Source organism: Mus caroli, unplaced genomic scaffold, assembly GCF_978045245.1.
Source record: "Mus caroli unplaced genomic scaffold, Mus_caroli_1 scaffold_10, whole genome shotgun sequence".
Lineage (NCBI taxonomy): Eukaryota > Metazoa > Chordata > Mammalia > Rodentia > Muridae > Mus > Mus caroli.
Window position 1 is genome coordinate 91078186 of NW_028227265.1, and position 22319 is coordinate 91100504.

Sequence of the window (22319 nt, forward strand, 5' to 3'; positions counted from 1 at the left end):
TTAAAAATCTACTGATCCCGAATAACACCTTTAAAAGGAGCTGCTTTGTTCCTAGAAGAGTCAGTCCTGGAGATGAACAGATGTGTGCAAGAACACATCTGAGCAATTATGAGAATATTCTCCACTCTATGATTTAGCAAAGGAAGTTTGGAGCTAGCACTTAAGGGAACTGAGAATTGTACTGAATACTCATAATTAACCATTATATTGGCCAAAGTCTTTGATGGTGATCAGGAGGGAGGTGAGAATTGAATTCTGAAAACTGAGAGTAAACTGACTGTGAAGGAAGAACAGGGTGACTTGTGGAGGACTCAAAGGAACCCGGAAGCTCAGTGCCCAGCCTCTCTGCAGGCAACCACTGACACCAGAAACTTCATCTTCCTCAAACAGAAGCAAAAGGCAGCAATGTCTCAAAATGGAGAGCACAGATTTTTGAAAAGGTACTTGGAACTTTTTAAAGACTATCCAGAATTATAAAATATTAAAATAGCAGTGCAAAAATCATCCAACATTACACCGAAAAGAGAAAGAACCAGAAAAATTCAAGTGGGGAAAAAGGAAGTCAATGATGAAAGGGTGGCATCTCAGAGTGTCTCCAACACCCTGTGAGGCTCAGTTCATAATGCACGGATATACAATAAGGCATGGAGACACACACCTGCAATCTTGACACTGTAGACTGCAAATTTAAGACCAGCCAAGGCCACACAGCTAGTCTCAGATTAGCCTTAGCTACATACATAAGCAGTGAGCTATATACATATGCAACACACACACACAAAATGATGGTATATAGCTCAGAGGGAACAATCAATTATCTATAGAAGAAATATGGACTATTTCATTGAAGGTATCAAGATGACAAAAAAAATAAGATGTTTAAGATTAAAATGGCACTAATCATCACTAGCCATTATGAAAATGTTCAGTTGTTTTATTTGAACAAGCTAAATATGCTGAATCAACAATGCTTGTGATAGGAAATGCTTTGGGCTTAGGATTAAATCAGACTTTTTTTTTTAATATATACATATAAAAACTTGGAAAGGGTGATCAATTCCCGTTTGAAATTCATTTGTTTCAAAGTAATTTCCATGCACCTGACACAGACCTACAGGTCATTTTGCAAAACAGTGTGCCCGTGGCCTAGCACAGACACACTGATAAATAAACCGCAGAACATCTGCACTATGAAATCATTACTCAGTAATAAAAAGAACAAGCTGTTGATAAATGCAACAACTTGGATGGCGTTTGAAGGAATTATGCTAACTCAAAAAGAAGGGCAATTCCAAAAGGTTCTACAATGATTAAATTTACATAACATTTTGAAATAACAAAATTATACAAATGGGAAATCAATTAGCTAGCTGCCAAATTCAAGGCACAGGATGAAATATGGAGTAGATAAGGCTGAAAAAAAATGATGATTTATCCCCTCTGTATCTTGACCGATCAATGCCAAGTATTTGTTTACAATGAGGTATTGTAGTTTTGCAAGGTATGACTTCTAGAAGGTGCTGGAGAAGTCATATACAGGAAACTATGGTTTGAATATGTGTCCCCTAGATTCCTGTGTTGACAGCAGCTGCTGGCACTATTGAGAAGTTACTGGATCATGAATGCACATAACTTCACATGTGTGTGTACACATGTACACACACACATATACACACATACACGAGTGACTCCATCCCCTGATAAATCCAGAGCACCTAGGAAGCGGTTTCTCTACTCAGCTGTGGATCCTTGATTTGCTTTGGATTGCCTTCCTTCTACCACTACAGGCCCCAAAACACAGAACCAATTGAAAATAAACTATAACCTCTGAAAGCCTGACTCCAAATGAATCTTTCCCTGCTTTCTGTTGCTTGTTCTCAGATGTTCTGCCACAGAGATACCAAGTAAGAGAGAATCTCTGTATTACTTCTTACAAATCCTACCAGGGGCTCTACCATTATCTCAATACACACTGCACATGACTGTATTTGCTCTTGCTAAAAGTTCCACCCAGACAAACACTTAATTCCTTTCTAATTGTTTGCTTCTGTCATGTAGTTAAAAGTTTTGAAGAAGCACCAAAAAATGAGTGGACTTCCCTAGAAAACCAAGACTCTCCCTTTAGAAAATATTTTAGACACAGTACAGGAGAGAAGTACTTCATAGACCACAGCTACTGCCTCCTGATCTATTAAGATAAAAAACTACACATATGATGAGAAGTCAGTTTTAACAAATACTTGTGACACTGGTCAACAATCTGACTGACAGCCTACTTTTCAATTCTTACACTAAAACTTGCTGAATTTTCTTATACATGTCTATCTCGCTCTAAGTCTAAGGTAGGCTGCTGCTTTTCTCAAGGTTTCCTGTCTACAGCTTACCTGCACACAGAACACTGCCGCTGAGGCTGCAGAGCAGTGAACATGACGATCATGGAGTAGTTCCGAGGTGGGGCTTTTACAAACTTCCGGAACTTGTCACCGTTCATTCTGAAGATCGAGCGCCTGGAACTCCATTCCATCAGCTGCTCCACTTTTTCAGCCAAAAGGTTCTATAATTAAGCAGAATATTTAAAAGTTACAGGGTGTTACTCCCTTGGATTCACTTCCATCCCATTCTTTTCTCTTTGCTTAATAAGTCTATATTTGTTGTACTGCATAAATAATTCATGAGAAGCTAAAACTTTTCCGATTAGATTACATATAAATAGAATTATATGAAGGTTCTATTCTTAATCTAAATTAATCTTTGTTAATGGTCTTTATTTCAGTAAATATATTAATTCCTCATTGACCTTACTTGCACAAAATATTTCATTTTCGCAAATGACATTAAGGGCTATAAAAAGGTATTATAGTAACTCAAATTTCAGCTCTTAGTGAAAAAAAAAATACATTTGCCCAATATTTACTCTAAATACAGCTAAAAATTCTGTTCACTCTATTTTAAAAAGCCAGCCAACTCCAGAAGCTTCTAACAAGAACAAGGCAGACAGGCTGGCTGCACACTAAGGAGTGGCCCAGCAGCAAGTGCCCTGCAAGTCTCATGTGGTGGCTCCTGAAGGAGCCAGCAACACACAACGCCACGGTAGAGGGAAAACAGACTTAAGGAAACTTGTGCTACTCAAAGGGCAAGGAAAGGACAAGCCAGTAAGATCAAGGCAGCAGCTCTACCCAAGATGATTATCTCATACACACACACACACACACACACACACACAGAGAGAGAGAGAGAGAGAGAGAGAGAGAGAGAGAGAGAACAAGAGAGAGAGAGAGAGAGAGAGAGAGAAGGCTGTGGAGTGGGAGGCTCTCTGTCAGAATATTTCCCTTTTAGCATTTAACATGCAACGACAGAGAAATCTTTCAAGTACAAAACTGCATAAAAAGAGTGTTGTGTAATTTTATTTATAAAGGTCAAAACCAAGAGAAATGAGTCTGCAGTGACAGAAGTAAGGGAAGTGATGAATGTGGACCAGGCAGAGATTGAATGATAATGCACACACACACACACACACACACACACACACACACACACACACACGAGGCAAGAATTCCACTGGTATTCTGGTCCAGAGAGGGCATGGGGAAGAGAGGGCACCCATTGGGGAGGAAAAAAGACTGTCCTTGCTCTCACAAGCTACAGGTGTCAGTGTTAAGAGACAGGCTTGAATTGTATCTAAGCCAGCTCTATATATGATTTGGGGAGAAACACGATCTCTTTCTCTCCCTCTCAAGAACACTCAGAGTGGGTCCCTAGGAACTGCAAGAGGTGGATATGTACATAAGCAGGAAGACAGGCATCTTATCTCGCTTTAAAGAAAAAAAGGCAAACAAACAAACAAAGCCCTGAGTGAAGTATTCTGTGCCTACCAGAGCAAAGGGAAAAGCTGAATCAAAAGCAAAGGAAGGGACAGGAGGAGGGAGAGCACACTGGCTGAGGAGCACTCAGGAAGGGACAGGAGGAGGGCAAGCGCACTGGCTGAGGTGCAGGCACAGCACTCAGATCAACAGACAATGGCATGCTAACCTAAGGGAAGGAATGACAGCTATTAGGTTCACTGTTAGGTTTTTTAATGAGATAATTTTGCTATAAAAAAAGACAAGAACTGAAATTAACTACCTTGAAAACAATCACACATATATGCAGACAAATTTAACTGAAAACGAGTCCATTTTCATTAGGAGATTAATAATCGTATGAAATTGAAAAAACAAATAAAAATTCATTGGGAAGACCGTTCTAATCCATAAGCATACCCCATACAGACAGGGTTAGTTCTGAGATTAATGCTAGAACCAGTATGGGAACACACACTCAGCTCAATGGACTCGTGCACCTTACAGAACGCTGATGAGAGATTCGGAAGATTTATATAAAAGGTTCCAACTCTTCAGTCTGAAGCTCAATGATCCATGTTACCTAAAGATTCTTTTAGGCTTTTGAAATTTAACTAGTAGATACATTATAAATATAAAATATCTTAAACATTTATGAATCACAATCATTAAGCAAAAACAGAATCTCCAAACCAGCAAGCAAGCAGATGAGTGTCACTGAACAGGGCTGAGGGAACTGGTCTGAGAAACCGTTACTATTCTGAGTTCCTAGGGCACTTTCATACAGTCTTCTAATTAAACACAAATATACACTGTGAATGTCTTCAAATTATGGGGGGGGGGTGCTAAACACACAATTATACACTATCGGTTAAAACTGTTAAAATACAACTTAAGTGTTTGAATCTACTTACAAACTATCATAATTCTAGAGACTAGAAGGAATTCTCAGAGAATTCCTCAGGGTGGATTTCACACTGCCATTAGCACCCAGTAGGAGCCAAGTGACTCCAAGTGGGTTCATGTGACAGTGGATGCCATGTAAGCAGTGACTGGGTCATAAGACAGCTCAAGAATCCAATGCTTAAGAAACGGCAGTCTTTGGTTTTACATGTGTGTTTGTGTATGTGGCACATACACATGTTCATATCTATATGTACAGTCATGGGTGTGAATGTGTGTGCTTGGGGGGTATGTGGAAACTAAAGATGAATGTTGCACTCTGATTTTTTAGTTGGGGTCTCTCACTAAACCTGGAGCTCATAATTCAGCTATGCTGGCTGGAACTTCAGAGACCACACTGGAATACAGATGTTACCAGGTGCTTGAGAGTGAGACTCAAATCCTTATACTCCAGCAACAGCTTTACTGTCTGAGCCAGCTTCTCTGCCGTGGAAACACCAATCTTTTAAAGGAACTGCTAGTGAATCTTCCCAACCTTTACCCTGGAGAGAAAAAAATGTTTCTACTTTTATAGACAAGAAGTAAATCTGCCCTCTGGCCAGGAGGGAGATGCTATCCCAATCTTCAGAGCATTTTATATAGCAATGTCCTTGAAAAGACAGCACAATATGAAGCCTGTTGGCGCTTGTACTGAGATATGTAGAAACATGAAACACGAGCGCTCCATGGAGACGTGCCTGCACATAATACCGAGCAGCTTTCTCTTTAAAACAGGCAACTTACAGGCATGATCCAAACTGCTGAACATCCAACATGACACACAGGTTGTTTACGTACCATTTAGACATTAAATTCTACTTCTGATACTTGTGTTTAAAGGGGAATATAGACTATAACTACCCTCTGAATGGAATGGGTGGGTAGCTGACCCTTTGTATCTGCCCCTCCCACTCTCCAATTTGAGTTCCAAGACAACTCTGTATTTAGCTTCCTTATATATCTTAAAACATCCCTGGCATCACTAGCTAGCTTTTAGACTGTTTTAAGGTTTCAAAGCTTCAGAGGAAAGATCCACCAAATATTTAACACAAAAATATTTCCCTATCTTAACAAATACTCCATGGGAACCTGTGCTGAAGACCACCAAGATGGAATCTAGGTTTGCCCAGCGCTATTCACCCTATGGAAGAGCACACTCATTAACTGGCCTAGTCACCAACAGAAGGTCCTAAGTAAGGGAATCGTTTCTATGAAGGACAAAAAGACTAAAGAAGTTATATTTGCTTTTAAAATGACAAACAAAACACACAATAGTGCTTCCCTAGAATGGTCAAAGTTTATCACTTAACCAAATCCCTTCCAATGGTATACCTTTACATAGTTCCTCACTAGGAAATACTGATAAGCCCTCAGAACTGTACCAATGACAGTCTCTAGATAGTCCAACCTTTTGTCTCAGCTCTAAACTTTGTCTCTGTAACTGCCATATCCAGGGATCCATCCCATAATCAGCCTCCAAACGCTGACACCATTGCATACACTAGCAAGATTTTGCTGAAAGGACCCTGATATGGCTGTCTCTTGTGAGACTATGCCGGGGCCTAGCAAACACAGAAGTGGATGCTCACAGTCAGCTATTGGATGGATTACAGGGCTCCCAATGGAGTTGCTAGAGAAAGTATCCAAGGAGCTAAAGGGGTCTGCAACCCTATAGGTGGAACAACAATATGAACTAACCAGAACCCCGGAGCTCTTGTCTCTAGCTGCATATGTATCAAAAGATGGCCTAGTAGGCCATCACTGGAAAGAGAGGCCCATTGGACTTGCAAACTTTATATGCCCCAGTACAGGGGAATGCCAGGGCCAAAAAGTGGGAGTGGGTGGGTGGGTAGGCGATTGGGGGGGTGGGTATGGGGGACTTTTGGGATAGCATTGGAAATGCAAATGAGGAAAATACCTAATTAAAAAAAAAGGAACTGTACCAATGAAAGTTCTTTATTATTTATATCCTACAAGTTGACAAACACTATGGTTCAAATGCTAGGCTAAAAGTCATGTTAACCACTGAAAAAAGAAAAAAGGAAAGAAGGAAGGAAGAAGGAAGGAAAGAAAAACAAAATTTCTGTGTATTTATGCCTTGAAAAAAGTAGAACTGCAATCATATATAGTTTCGCCATTACAAACTGCCACATCTTTTAAAGAAACACTCATCCATCTGTGTCATCTGGCAGATGAATTATTTATGTTTCTGTTTCCAATGACAATACTGCCTCAAAGCTCTCTACAATGTACTGGTGTGTTAGAATGTGAGAGTCACTACTCTCTGGCCAGATTGTGGTATCAATTCTCATTTTCATTTACACACGTGCATGTGTGTACACCTCTGAAATAGTGAAAAATTTTAATTATTTTAATTTGCATTAGTATTTTAGGGCAAAGTATTTCTCACAATTATGTTCTCTCGCTTACTAATTAGATCATATCCTTAATTCTTTGATCTAATCATAAATACAGTTTAAAATTTTGCATTAGCATATTTTTATTATACAAAGTGATGGCTTTCAAGTGCTACTGTGTTTAAATCTATCATGCACTCTGATCATAGCCAGCCTGCTACGCCATCTCCTGCCCTAGCTCTGGACAGTCTCCTTCCTATTTCAAATAGCCCCCCTTCTATTTTCAGGTTTTATAAATGCGCACACACACAGGAAAATAAAGAAGGTGGGATTTACATTATTTTTGTGAGTCTGTATAATTCTGACTAATGTAATAAGTCCCAGTTACATTTTCCCACAAATAATATAATTTTGTACTTAGTATCTGAATAAAACTCCATTGCCTGCGTTTGTTTTTGATGTGTTTTGTGTCCCAACCGTGTGTGTGTGTGTGTGTGTGTGTGTGTGTGTGTGTGTGTTTATGACCCATACATTTGTTAATGGATACCTAGGTTGAATCTAATTTTCAGTGCCACAATTAGTATGGATAACTAACAAGTGAAGGAGCAGCTGGGAGGTGGCTCACTTACGACAGTGCTAGCCATGCAAACATGAGGATCGGGTTCAGAGTCGCACCACACACATAAAGTATAAGGAACGGTGCACTGCACATCCTAAGACCAGTATTGGAAGGCTGGATGGGCAGATTCTGAGAGATCATTGAACACCCTATACTGACAACCACTGTGCTCCAGATTGGTAAGTAACACATGCTGTGGCATTATGGTTCTGAGAGCTGAGGTCTCTCTCTACTGCTTGCAAATGCTGACAAGCTGAACTCCCCCTAATTTCCATACAAAGAAAACCTTGCTGTTTTACCTAATGCATTCTTACCATGACTCCTAACAAAAAGCCTAGACCAACTGGTGATGAACTTAACCCTCTCTCCCTGAAAATATGTGAGAGTGAGAACTCCCTTTATGCTTTGCAACTTAGGGTCTGTGGTCTGACACCCCCATGATGTTGTGTATGGTATACTGAAACTCTACTTTGAAAACCAAGTCTCTCACTTCAGTCTCCTAATGCACTAAGTCCCAATGCTACGACTCTCCTATCCTCAGGAACTGAAGTCTCTTTTCCTCCCACTTCAGGCTGTGAAGCTGTAACCCCACTAATAAAGCATCTCTGAGGTGTAAGTCATGCCAGTGTCCTTTCTACATGCCTACAGTCTTTAAATGACAACAACATGTCATAAACAAACGTCTAGGACCAAATATAAGTGTGTGTGCTTATCCACCGGTGTGTGTACATATCACTAACTATAAATGTAGAAAGCAGAATACTTAGACACCACAGAAAGGACAAGACCTCTACTCTTTTCCTCTATTTGCAGTATCCATATCTGGATGAACTACTATTTTTCAGTTAGATGATAACTTTGCTCTACCTTCCTCCGAGAATGAGCAGAGTAGTCACTTTCTAAGGTCTTATCTCAAGCATGGTCACCTTCTCTTAAAGTCAGCAGTAACTTATTCCAGGGCACCTGTGGCTTACCATAACTGATTTGATATCTACTAGAAAAGCCCAAGGGAACAATACAAAGCATGCACTATTACCCAAACCAAGTTAAAATGCATCTTACCTTATTAACATAAATGTGTGAGATTGTCATTACCAAGTGTCAATGACAACTTTTAATGCACTAAATAAAGATAGAATATTAAAAGCAGTAAGGGAAAAAGGTCAAGTAACATATAAAGGCAAGCCTATCAGAATTACACCAGATTTTTCACCAGAGACTATGAAAGCCAGAAAGGCCTGGACAGATGTTATACAGACACTAAGAAAACGCAAATTCCAGCCCAGGCTACTATACCCAGCCAAACTCTCAATTAACATAGATGGAGAAACCAAAGTATTCCACAACAAAACCAAATTCACACATTATCTTTCCACGAATCCAGCCCTTCAAAGGATAATAACAGAAAAAAAAAAAAAAAAAAAAACCAATACAAGGACGGAAACCACGCCCTAGAAAAAGCAAGAAGGTAATCCCTCAACAAACCTAAAAGAAGACAGCCACAAGAACAGAATGCCAACTTTAACAACAAAAATAATAGGAAGCAACAATTACTTTTCCTTAATATCTCTTAATATCAATGGACTCAACTCCCCAATAAAAAGACATAGACTAACAGACTGGCTACACAAACAGGACCCAACATTTTGCTGCTTACAGGAAACTCATCTCAGAGAAAAAGATAGACACTACCTCAGAATGGGTTACATGGGCAACAGAAACTGTAACTTATTTTTAATGTGCACCATTATCTGCCTCAATAATAAGAAACTAAAAGCCAACAGAAATAAGTAAAAGCTTTCTAACTAATTTGAATACCTCAATAGAGGAGCCAAGACAAGCCCTTTTTCCAGCACCTTGGGTACCACCCAATAGCCATACTCTACAGAGACAGATACTTCATTCCTTATAACAGATCAAGAAGCAGATAAATGTACTACTCAGCTTTTCTCGACTATGGATATTTGTGTTGCATGTATCAAGTGAGTTTTAAAATAGGGAATCTTTAAGTTAAAGTAAACTTGTTATAGTAAGATGGTCTCTTACCTCGGAAGATAGGAGGTTGGGGGCACCCTCCAGAATGCACCAGAGACCTGGGAGGTAAGAGACTCTCAGGACTCAAAGGGAGGGACCTTAGATGAAATGCCTACAGTAGGGATAGAGAATGTGTAGAGCCCACCTCCAGCAGGAAGACAAGACATCAAGTGAGAGAGAGGGGGGCCATCCCACAGTCACAACTCTGATCCATAATTGTTTCTGTCTGAAAGAATTACAGGAACAGAAATGGAGAGGAGCCTGAGGAAAAGAAGGTCCAGGGACAGGCTGAAAGTGGGATCCAGCTCAAGGGGAAGTCCTGAGGCCTGACACTATTACTGAGGCTATGGAGAGCTCACAAAAAGGGACCTAGCATGGCCACACTCAGGAAGACCCAACAAGCAGCTGAAAGAGTCAGATGCAGATATCTGCACCCAACCAATGGACAGAAGCAGCTGACCCCTGTTGTTATATTAGGGAAGGCTGAAAGAAGCTGAGAAGGGTGATCCTATAGGACGACCAGCAGTCTCAATTAATCTGGACCCCGGAGATCTCTCAACACTGAACCACCAAACAGACAGCATACACCACACACATGATATGAGGACCCCAACACACATACAGTAGAGGACTTCCGGGTCTGTGTTCATTCAGAGAAGATGCACCTAACCCTCAAGAGACTGGAGGTCCCAGGGAGTTTAGAGGTCAGGTGTGGTGGGGGATGGGGACATCCATGTGGAGACAGAGCGGGTGGAGAGGAGGCATGGGATGTGGAACAGTTGGGAGTGTGGATGAGGGGTGGGGTGGGGATAAATACGGAGTGCAAAAAAATAATTAATTAATTTTTAAAAAGGATCACTATAATTACTTCAAGACATGGTTTAAAAAGTATTTATCAATTTACAACATGCATAATATATCTCGGTCAGAATTTTGTCTTGCATACAAGATGTGCAGGGGATACAGATGGAGCATGAACTGACAAAACAGCCAACTACTGTCTGCCCCAACTTGAGCCCTATCCAATGGGAGAGAGGCAACCCCTGACACTATTAATGACACTCTGCAATGCCTGCAGACAGGAACCTAGCATAACTGTCTCAAGTGAGGCTTCGTCAAGCAGATATAGAAACCAACAGTCAATCATCCAGTGGAGCCTGGGGAATATTGTGGAACAGTGGGGGATAGAAGTGAGGAAGTTTGAGAGGTCAATGATACCACAAAAATCCACAGTCAACTAATCTGGGACCAAGGGAACTCAAAGAGCCTCAGTCACAAACCAGGGATCATGCAAGCGCTGGATCTAGACCCTCTATACATTTGTAGCAAATGTGCAGCTTGTTCTTCATGTAGGGTCCCTAGCAAGTGGAGTGGGGACTGTCTGAGTCTGTCTTCCCTGCCATGGGATCCACTTCCCCCTACCTGGACTGCCTGTTTGGGCCTCTGTGGGATAGGATCTGTCTAGTCATGTCCAAGGGTGGAGAGGCATCCAAGGGGAAGGGGCAATGGAGGTAGATATTTGTATGAGCAGGACAGAGAATAGAGGAAGAACGGGGCTATAATCAAAATGTAAAGTGAATAAAAAATAAATTAAGAAAACAAAATCAATACAACATTCCTCACCCCACCCCGAAAATATTGTTGTGGAGATGGGAATGTTTAAGAGGAAATTTCAGAAAAGGTAAAAATGACCAGTATATCTATCACTTTAACACAATGGAAAATAAACTCAATATTAGTTCTAACACAAAGGACTGGTTTCATGTATGAGGTATTACAGCTCATCAATACAGAAGAATATTTCTTCAAATTATAATGACTTCCAAAGCAATTTATAAATTTGTAAGAGCATGATTTGTGTGCTTACATGTCAAAAAACATAAATATATACAAATTGCTTAATGAATAATCAAAATCTAGCATATCCATATAATAGAATACTGCTGGAGAAAAAAAAACAGCAAAATTCACATTAATGTTATAATATGGGTAATCCTCAAAACTGCTGACTGAAAGCAGATATCAGAGAACATATGTATGATTCCACTCAGGAAACAAGTCCAGAAAACTATCTACAGAGAAAATAACAAAGAAACCATTGGCTGGGGCTGGAGAAAGGAATTGGGTGAACAATGAGTATAGGTGAATCTCTTACAGGAAATATAACAACTTATTTCTAGGATGAATGTACCACTCCTGAAAGTTACCAAATCACTGAATTACACACTTGATTGAGTAACTTTATAAAAATGTAACACACATCTTAAAAAAAAAGAAAATAAAAGAATAAAAATGCTTGCTCTCACGGAGCAGGAAGGCTCTCACCATGCATGAGAGAGCCATGCGCAATGCTGAATATGGAGATGGTAATCTACCTACTTGTTCTGTGCTTGTCCTTACAAGGTGCTTGGGCGAGGTGATAAAGATGACAAACTGTAATGAAAATGTGTTAGGAGGTAATATACAGAGAAGGCTAGCTCCCCTAAGAACAATTACTCTGCTGTTATGTAATCTGAGGATCTCAGTCTTGCAGAGGAGAAAACATCATTTTCTCCATTATTCAGTTTTTCTTGGGCCTGCCTGTAAAATATAGCTAGACAAGCAACAGAAATGCAAACAGAAGTTTAATAACATGTATACAAGGTAGGTAACTGAGACAACACAGAAATGGTCTCTAAAAGCATATTCTATAGATTTAAAATTCTCCTGACTAGCTCCTGGTCTCTTAAGAGAGAATAAAGATCATGACTGTCCACCCTACTTCAACAGAGGAATCCAACAGGTAAATATACTTTATACCTGTAGAACTTGCCATAGTAAAAGAAGCAAAGAGCCTCTGTGACATACAATATAACACATCCTGTAGCAAAGGACTTGAGGGGCTGGAGAGACACTTGGAGGTTAAAAGCACTGATCACTCTTGCACACAACCCAGGCTTAGTTCCCAGCACTCAGATGTTGATATAGTCACCCAGAACTCCAGTTCTAGGTAATCCCATGTCCTCTCTCACCTCTAGGCACCAGACTTGCAAGTGGTGCTCGCGTGGGCGCGCGCGTGCACGCGCACACACACACACAGACAAAACACTCACACACATGCAATAAATCTTAAAAAGAGAATTTATATATTAATCTTAAATGGAGAAAGTATTTAATAAGTTCAAAATATGACTGAGCTTAAATATAGAGTAATTTATCCAAACTATTTCTCTCCATCTTTTTTCAAGTACAAAATTCAAACAAAACCTCATAAAGATGTTAGCAAGGTTAAAGTAATGCATGGAAAACATTTATAATACAAATGACTAGAACATCAAATTGTGTAAAACTCTTTCAACAATATTGATAAGCACCTAAGAGAAAATTTATATTGGAAACTTAAGAAAACTAGTTATTATGTTAAATTCAGACTTTTCCAATGTTTTGAGAGCTTAGACTACATGAAAAGCATGCTAAATTCATAAAGTGTTAACACTGTTAATAACTAGTTTGAAAATGGTAGATAATCCACTTTGATGTTTTTAATAGTAATTCCTAAAGATAGTAAAACAATCATTATAGCAAATATAATCTAGCAGTAAAATTATGCACTGTGATATGTGGTATTGGGGCTATGCCCCTTAAGAAAATGGCTGTATGACACTAACTATAAAAAAGATAGTAAAAATTACTTTCTTCCTATGAATATTAATTCATAGTGCCTATTTCAATTCACAGCAGATTATTCTACACCCAAGTCTGTGCCATTTATAATGGTACATATACCATATGTTTATCATGAGAAAGAATTAAGTCTATATCTTAGACTCTTCAAGTAGGAAACCATACAGGGTGCTCTGCTCCCTGGTCCAAAGCATATAAGCAAATGTTCTCAGGCTGAAGCCACTGTGAATGGAGCCAGTCACCATGCCTTCACAGACACAAGCACTGGCATTAAAGCATGGGTCAAAATGAATTCCCCCTCCCCTAAGTTCACTCTGTGAGTTATTTAGCACAGCAAAAAGAAAGCTGATATAAAGGTATATGTGTATTTCTACTTCATAAGTGTCAGTGTTATTGATATCCTACGTTATCATTTTACAAATAACGGAATGGGGCTGGTGAGGGTGTCTTAGTGTTCTATTGATGTGAAGAACACCATAACCAAGACAACTCTTATAATAGAAAGTATTTAATTGGGGGCTTGCTTATAGTTTCAGAGAGTTAGTCCACTATCTTCATGGTGGGGTGGGTGGCTGCACATAGGAAGGCATGGTGCAGGAGAAGTAGCTAAGAAGTTTACATCCTGACCCACAGGCAGGGAGCCCCAAGCCCTGAAATATAAAAGCCCACCCTTAGAGGTGCATGTCCTCCAATAAGGGAACACCTCCTAATCCTTCCAAACAGTCCATCAACAGCTTGATGGTCATCCAGTCTAGCCGAATTTGTAAGCCCCAAACTCAGTGAGAGATATCTTGTCTTGGAAACAAAGTGGAGGAATGCCTGAGGTCAACTAGCCACATATGCACACAAACATGTATGGATAGAAAGACAAAATAGACAAAAAAAAAACAAACAAAAACAAAACAAAAAAAAAACAAAAACAAAAAAAAAAAACATACACAGAGTAACTGTTGATTTAAAAGGGACAGTAATATATGTCTAAGAAAGAACAGCTGAAAGCCAAGAACTACTAATTTCCTCCCTTACAGAACAAAGCCAGCACAGGCCATCAGTCCCTGCAGGCTTGACGCCACTCCTACGCTCCTACGCTCTTTTGCTCTTTTGCACATAACTGCCTGAATCCACGCTTGCAAGCTGTGTTTATTTCACTACAACTGAATTCTTGTAATAAACATTGCTACAATCATTAGTGCTGCTCATAAGTGAGACCTACTAGGAAGGCCCTTAAGCTTGGTCTACAGTTACCATGGATGTAATTCAGGAGTAGCGTGGTTATAATTCAGGAGTAGTAAACTTTGAAAGAAAGGACTAAAGGGTTTCCCATCACTTTCAAAACTCTAACATTTGACATCTCAATTTTAGTAGGGGCACAAAAATGGAGTATGAATAGTAGTCTCTGTGTCTTTATGACCAACAGAAATTATAGGTGTTTCCTATTCTGTTCCTGTTGTTCCTGAGAGCTCAAGGTATTGTTTATACTCAACACTAATTCTTGCTAGAAAATGGCATAAAAATCACATTATATTCTGAGAAATACATTTCAATGTGCTTATCTCCTATACTCTTTACATTTTATGCATTTAAAAATTAGTATGCAAGGTGGGTAGTGGTAGAAAGCAGAGGCAGTAGATCTCAGAGTTCGAGGCCAGCCTGGTCTACTGAGCAAGTTGCTGGACAACCAGGGCTATAGAGAGAAACCCGGTCTCAAAAGGCAAATAGAAAACTAATATGCAAAGGTCCCAGGCCCATATCATCCATATGCTTATCACAACTTCTTCAAGAGTTAAGAACCAATTACAAGATCTTGCCAAATGGCTTTCCAGGGTAATTAGCAAGGACTTCCTCAATATCTGCATATCTTTCACAGAGGATGAAACCGATGGATGCTCATGATCCTCATATAAGATGGTACAGTATTTATATAATTTGAGTGTATTTTCAATAAATTCTTTCTACTATTTTAATATTTCATATTATATAAATGCTAGGTAAACAGTTATCATTTAAAGTATAACATTGAGAAAACTCTGCTGTCTTAGAATACATGCTTTCTCCTGTTCTTCACCTAGAATAGGCTGAATCTGCTAGTTTAAAAAAAAAAACAAAACTGAAGGCTGACTGTAAAACAGTGTACAAAACTGCACTCTCATCAATAACGTACAATCTCCTAAACTGCGGTCCACTCCCCCACTGTCGGACGGCTTCATGTTTTCAAAGAAATGTATTATAATTTTCATACCTATAATGAAATCATATCATCATATTTATTTATTAACCCTTCTGTTGATACTATTCACAGCCTATTCAGAATATATAGTTTAACTGTATAAATTTCTATTGGAAATGTATGGTGTTTCATTGTTAACTGATAACATATTAGCAATTAGCATTACATACCCATTTATTAATTAAGTCTACTTATGACATGAAACACAAATTTACTTACGATTTCCTTGTCAAAGACTTTTTTTTTCTTGTCAGTTTTTTAAAGGAATGTGTGTGTGTGTGTGTGTGTGTGTGTGTGTGTGTGTGTGTGTTCATGTATGTGGGGGTGCACAAGCCAATGTATATGGAGGCCAGAAGTTAGCATACCATCTTCTGCAGTCATGTCTCATTTCATTTTGTTTATTTTGTGTGTGCACAGGTATGCATGTCATAGCAGGACTATAGAGATCAGAGAACAACCAAACTGTGGAATTAGTCCTTTCTTGTAGATTTCAGAATGCATTTACCTGCTGTGATGGTTTGTATATCCTTGGACCAGGGAGTGGCACCATCTGAAGGTGTGGCCTTGTTGGAATAGGTGTGACCTGGTTGGAATGGGTGTGTCACTGTGGGTGTGGGTACGGTACAAGATCCTCACCCTAGTTGCCTGGAAGTCAGTCTTCTTCCACTCGCAGCCTTTGGATGAAGACATAGAACTCTCAGCTCCTCCTGTGCCATGCCTGCCTGGATACTGCCCAGCCCCAATTAAATGTTGTTTTTTATAAGACTTGCCTTGGTCATGATATCTGTTCACAGCAGTAAAACCCTAACTAAGACACCTGCTGAGCTGTCTCACTGAGCCCGACCCTACCTTCTTTCGTTATAAAAAGCAAATATAATTTACAGAGTGATATTAAAACCTAATATAGGTTAAATAAAGTCCTACTCACATTTATCTATTTGTGCATTTAGTATTCATGTGTGCACCTATACAGCACAATATATGTATAAAAACTGGGCCTTTCTAATAACCCAGAAACAGAATAAGTACAACTCCATTCATAAATATTAACTGATAGTCACAAAGATGAACCCTGAGATGCTGTCCACCTAGAAATTCCACTTTTTATCTAAGATTACTGCTTTGCTTCTTTCTACCACTGGGGAAATCCTCCCCTAAATAAATTCAGAAGTACATTTCACAAGTAGATGTGTAATGAAAGCTGTGAAAGACACAGCCCACTTGGGTCATACAAAAATAAAACCTAGAATGTTTCTTCACTTTGTGTGTATTAAAATTCATTTAATATAAGTTGTACTGCAAAAAAGTATATTGTAGTAAAATCCATAAGGTATAAATAGCTGAGAGAACAGCAAGGAATAAAAGTAATTTATAGTAATTCAATGCCCATATGATATAAACCACGACATAAAATTATATACTGGTTCTGAATTTCAGTTAATTCTAAAAAATCAAGAAGGGCAGACTACAATTAAACAAAACAATCATAGGAAACATAAGAATAGATTCCTCAGTGGTTTACGTAGACAAAGTATTATCTGTAAAAACTGACACAAAGCAAGCCTCAGTGTCCAGTAAATGATGTCAAGTTCAAAGCATTTTATTCCTAAGACTCTAAGTGTTCTTGGTAGATATGGAAAAGAGAGATCAGAGAATAGCCAACTGTGGAATCGCCCCTCCTTATATATTTCAGAAACTCAATCCAGGTAGCCAGGCTTGGCAGCACATGCATTCACCTGCTGAGCTGTCTGTCTCACTGTAGCTTACGTAGACGGGAAAAAGACTGCTCAATGCACAGAGCAATACAATCACCTGAAGAAAAGTCTAGCCTAGCCACAAATGTAGCACAAACAAATGCTTCAGTGAGCATGGGCTGCATGCAGCTGATGAAGAGAAACTCATTCTGGCTGAAATTCCCACTAGAGCAGTGCTTCTCAGCCTTCCCAATGCTGCAACCCTTTAACACAATTCCTCATGTTGTGGTGACCCCCGACCATAAAATCATTCCATTGCTACTTCAAAACTGTAATTTTGCTACTTTTATGGACTTCGATATAAATATCTGACATGTAGGATATCTGATATGCAAAGATATATGTCAATAACCACAGGTTGAGAACCACTGCTCTAGTGACTAGCATTACTACAAACTACTAGCAGAAACATAAAACATCTTAAATACTCAGGAAAAAAAAAAGAGCATCCTCAAGTACTCAAATCCTTCACTATTTAGACATATGGGTAGTCACTTGTAAAACAGTAACATTCTCTACATTAAATCATCATTGTCTTCAAAATGCCAAGGTATACATTTTATTCCCCTTATAAGCTATCTATGACTTAGCTGGCATCCAATATGGACTTGTTGCCCCTTCTGCTACAAAACTACTTATTTTATAAATAGTAATAAAAAACCAAGTACCAATTATAAAACTTAAACTTCTATTGTTAAGAAATTAATCCAGGTTCTACCTTGATCAGCTGTAACCTATGAATTTTGAATTTTCAACAGCAAACACATCCAAGTGAGTTCTGCTTTGCTGTCATCTGCTGAGCTGCCAGACTCTGTCACTGGGTGGAAGCACCACCATGAAGGTGTTGTGCAGTGGGCTCAGGAATTCAGGCAAACAGTACTTAAACCACTGGCTTTATGCATGTCAGCCCTTCCCTGCCTTAAGAGAGTGCACAATGGTGACAAGTTTGAAGAAAGCATTTACAAGGAAAGGGACCGAGAATACTATACAATGCTAAAACAAATACAAAGAAGACAGCCACGGTGATAAGAACTGAGTGCAAATAGTGTGTATTAAAACACCAGATAAAGGAACCAGTTTAGCAGACTCCGAGCCCAAGCTAAACTGGTTCCTTTATCTGGTGTTTTAATACACACTGTTTGCACTCAGTTCTTATCACCGTGGCTGTCTTCTTTGTATTTGTTACTCACTGATAAGTGGATATTAGCCCAGAAACTTAGAACACCCAAGATATTGTAACTACAATTTGCAAAACACATGAAACTCAAGAAGAATGAAGACCAAAGTGTGGACACTTTGCCCCTTCTTAGAATTGGGAACAAAACACCCATGGAAGTAGTTACAGAGACAAAGTTTGGAGCTGAGACATGACCATCTAGAGCCTGCCATATCCAGGGATCCATCCCATAATCAGCCTCCAAACACTGACACCATTGCATACACTAGCAACCATTTGCTCAAAGGACCCAGATGTCTCTTGTGAGACTATGCCTGGGCCTAGCAAACACATAAGTGGATGCTCACAGTCAGCTATTGGATGGATCACAGGGCCCCCAATGGAGGAGCTAGAGAAAGTACCCAAGGAGCTAAAGGGATCTGCAACCCTATAGGTGGAACAACAATATGAACTAACCAGTACCTCGGAGCTCTTGACTCTAGCTGCATATGTATCAAAAGATGGCCTAGTCGGCCATCACTGGAAAGAGAGGCCCATTGGACTTGCAAACTTTATATGCCCCAGTACAGGGGAATGCCAGGACCAAAAAGTGGGAGTGGGTGGGTAGGGGAGTGGGGGGAGGGTATGGGGGACTTTTGGGATAGCATTGGAAATGTAAATGAGGAAAATACCTAATAAAAATAAATAAATAAATAAATAAATAAATAAATAAATAAAAGGAACCAGTTTAGGCTAGCTACCCATTAAAACAAATACACCCAGCATGTACCAACTGAACTGATACTCTGAAGTCAACAGTGCATTTTAGATTTGCACTTCTAATTGTTTATCTTGATGTCAGTGAACAGGGGTATACCTAATATATCCACCAAACATAAGCTATTCTATCATCTAGCTGCACATAGTAGTTCAGATAATCACCAGCATTGAGTAATCAGATTAGCCATTTCTAGTTTATTTTAAGCAAACAACTGGGAACAAAAATCCCTTAGAGTTTGACCAACAGTGCTAATAAAATACACACAAAGAAAGTCAGATCATAGGACATGAGTGGCTCATGAATTCCACACTTGAATAGCAGATCTGCTGCCTCACATTCCAGATCTACCCTTAGTCTGCTCCTTAGATGTTCACGTTCATCTAGTACTCTTCCCCATATCACAGCCTGTTCATTTCAATGGATAACCCATTAAGAAAAAGTAATCAATTAAACAGTATTTCCTATGTGCCTAGCTGGCAGTTCCTTTACCCTAATAAATTTTGGGCTATGAAAAAAAAAATCAAGCACAAAACAAAAAAGAAAAACATAAGCAAAACAAGCAAAAGCAACAGGGATTAAATTAAAGAATTTACAACAACTATAATCAAGATGCTAACACCTCGAAGAAGCAAAGAACATGCAAGATAAATAGAGAGGCAAAGATATGGAAACCATAAGAAGCAAACAACAAAGATGACCACTGTCTATTTAGGAGAGAGGCAGAGATGGCAATAATGGCCAGGAATGTCTCCAAATAAACTTCAAACATAAGCTTACAATTCCAAAAAGCTCAGAAAACTAGCAAGTAGAATAAGTACACACACACACACACACACACACACACACCCCACCTAACAGAAAAATCAAAGCTAAAGCACTACAGGAAGAGATTGAGCATTACCTAAAGAAGAATAAAGGTAAGGCTTATGTCTTAGTCAGGATTCTATTCCTGCACAAACATCATGACCAAGAAGCAAGTTGGGAGGAAAGGGTTTATTCAGCTTACACTTCCACGTTGCTGGTTATCACCAAAGAAAGTCAGGATTGGAACTCAAGCAGGTCTGGAAGCAGGAGCTGATGCAGAGGCCATGGAGGTGGTACTTCCCCTGGCTTGCTCAGCTTGCTTTCTTATAGAACCCAGAACTACCAGCCCAGGGATGGCACCACCCACAATGGGTCCTCCCACCCTTGACCACTAACTGAGAAAATGCCTTACAGCTGGATCTCATGGAGGCATTATCTCAAAGGAGGCTCCTTTCTCTGTGATTACTCCAGCTTGTGTCAGGTTGACACACAAAACCAGCCAGGACAGTTTACATCTGACTTTTCAGAAACTATGCAAGACCTAGACTGAAATATTTCAACTATAAGGGAAAAAAACCCTAGAACTCTGTGCCAAAGATATCCTTCAACATTGAAAGTCAATAAAGACTATCTCCACAAATATAAATTGAGAAAATAGGTTAACAGCAGACCTGCCTTGCAAGACATACTACAGAACACAGTACACTGGTGGAATGGTGGTGAGCATAAGCTACCTTCCAAGAAATGCAGCAAAATGTTCTTTAGAGGGGCTGGAGAGATGACTCAGAGGTTAAAAACACTGACTGTTCTTCCAGAGGTCATGAGTTCAATTCCCAGCAACCACATGGTGGCTCACAACCATCTGTAATGAGATCTGATGCCCTCTTCTGGCGTGTTTGAAGAGAGAAATGGTGTCTTCATATACATAAAATAAATAAATCTTTTAAAAAATGTTCTTTAGAAAGAATATAAGTAATAAAAGTTCTAGCCTCAATTTACACAAAGAAAAGATTACTGAAGAAGGAATTTTAATCAAACAACATAACTGTTCTAACAAGGGATCACATCCAAAACTATGATCTGCCTGGAATGCAGACACACTCTTAATGTACACCTTTAATCCTTAACAAAGGTAAGGTTACTTTATCGAGGGCAGCAGCCATGTTTCAAAGTGACGTCTAATTGAAGAGCAGACAAAGTGATGAATGAGAGAAAGATTGGACAAAATGAATCAGAAATAAAATAATCTTTCATTTCTTTGCCCCAATAATTCCATGTTAATATCACACTATAAACATAGTACAAATTTAAGAATTCTCAAGGACTTTAAATACTTCAATACTTTCAAATCCCAAAGTCACACAGCTGTCCTTGCAGCAGACCCTGGAACCACTTTCCAGCACAAGGCTATGTAATTCTAACCCACCACCTTCTTCCCGCCTTCCTGAGTGCCAGCTACATATGTGGTGCCTATACAGTCAGGCAAAACGCTCATGCATATATTTAAAAATTAAAATTACAATCTTAAAAACAAATCTCTTAACTGTAGGTTCCTGTAAATTCCAAAATAATTATATCCTTTCTTATTATTATCTTGTGGGGTCCACTTAAAGCCAACATGAATCCAACATAACTCAAAAATGAGGTTAATGCAGATAACAAAAATTTACTGTAATCAAACTGATACTGATCAATCAGGGGCCACAAAAGAGACTTGGGAGCTGAATTAGGACCCTGAAGAGAAATTGCACAGCATGTTTAAAGGATATGACCACAAAGTGAGGGGAAGCAGGGTGGGTTGTAGCATTGTACAATCACATTTTGACATAAGAGTTGAGCCTCTTGTGCCTCTGCTATCCTGAATACACACAGCTTGTCTCACAGGTTCTGGCCAGCTCTGCTCCACACTTGACACTGTCCTTGATGGTCATCTCCAATATGCTAGGTCTCCACTGCTCCTCAGTTAAGTGCCTCTCTTGATTCTCTTTAGACAGATCTTGAATGACTGTGCCAAGCCTTAGCTTCTTACCTAGCTGCTTTAACCCTGGAGCTTCCACTACAACTGAGACTACATCTTCATCACCAGCCTCTCCTCGCCTCTCTTCAGACAGATGCTGACCTTGCCACAAAGTGCTAAGCCTTA

General features: G+C 39.4%; 1 protein-coding gene across 4 annotated transcripts in view; it reads right to left on the reverse strand.

Annotated features, from left to right (window-relative positions):
* Window positions 1-22319, reverse strand: part of Tusc3 (tumor suppressor candidate 3) — a 141063-nt gene that overhangs the window by 98349 nt on the left and 20395 nt on the right. For all 4 annotated transcript variants that reach the window (XM_085844013.1, XM_085844014.1, XM_029480733.2 and 1 more), the window contains exon 2: window positions 2385-2554. In XM_085844013.1, the coding sequence (XP_085700139.1) occupies window positions 2385-2554 (170 nt within the window). The remainder of the gene's footprint in view (window positions 1-2384; window positions 2555-22319) is intronic.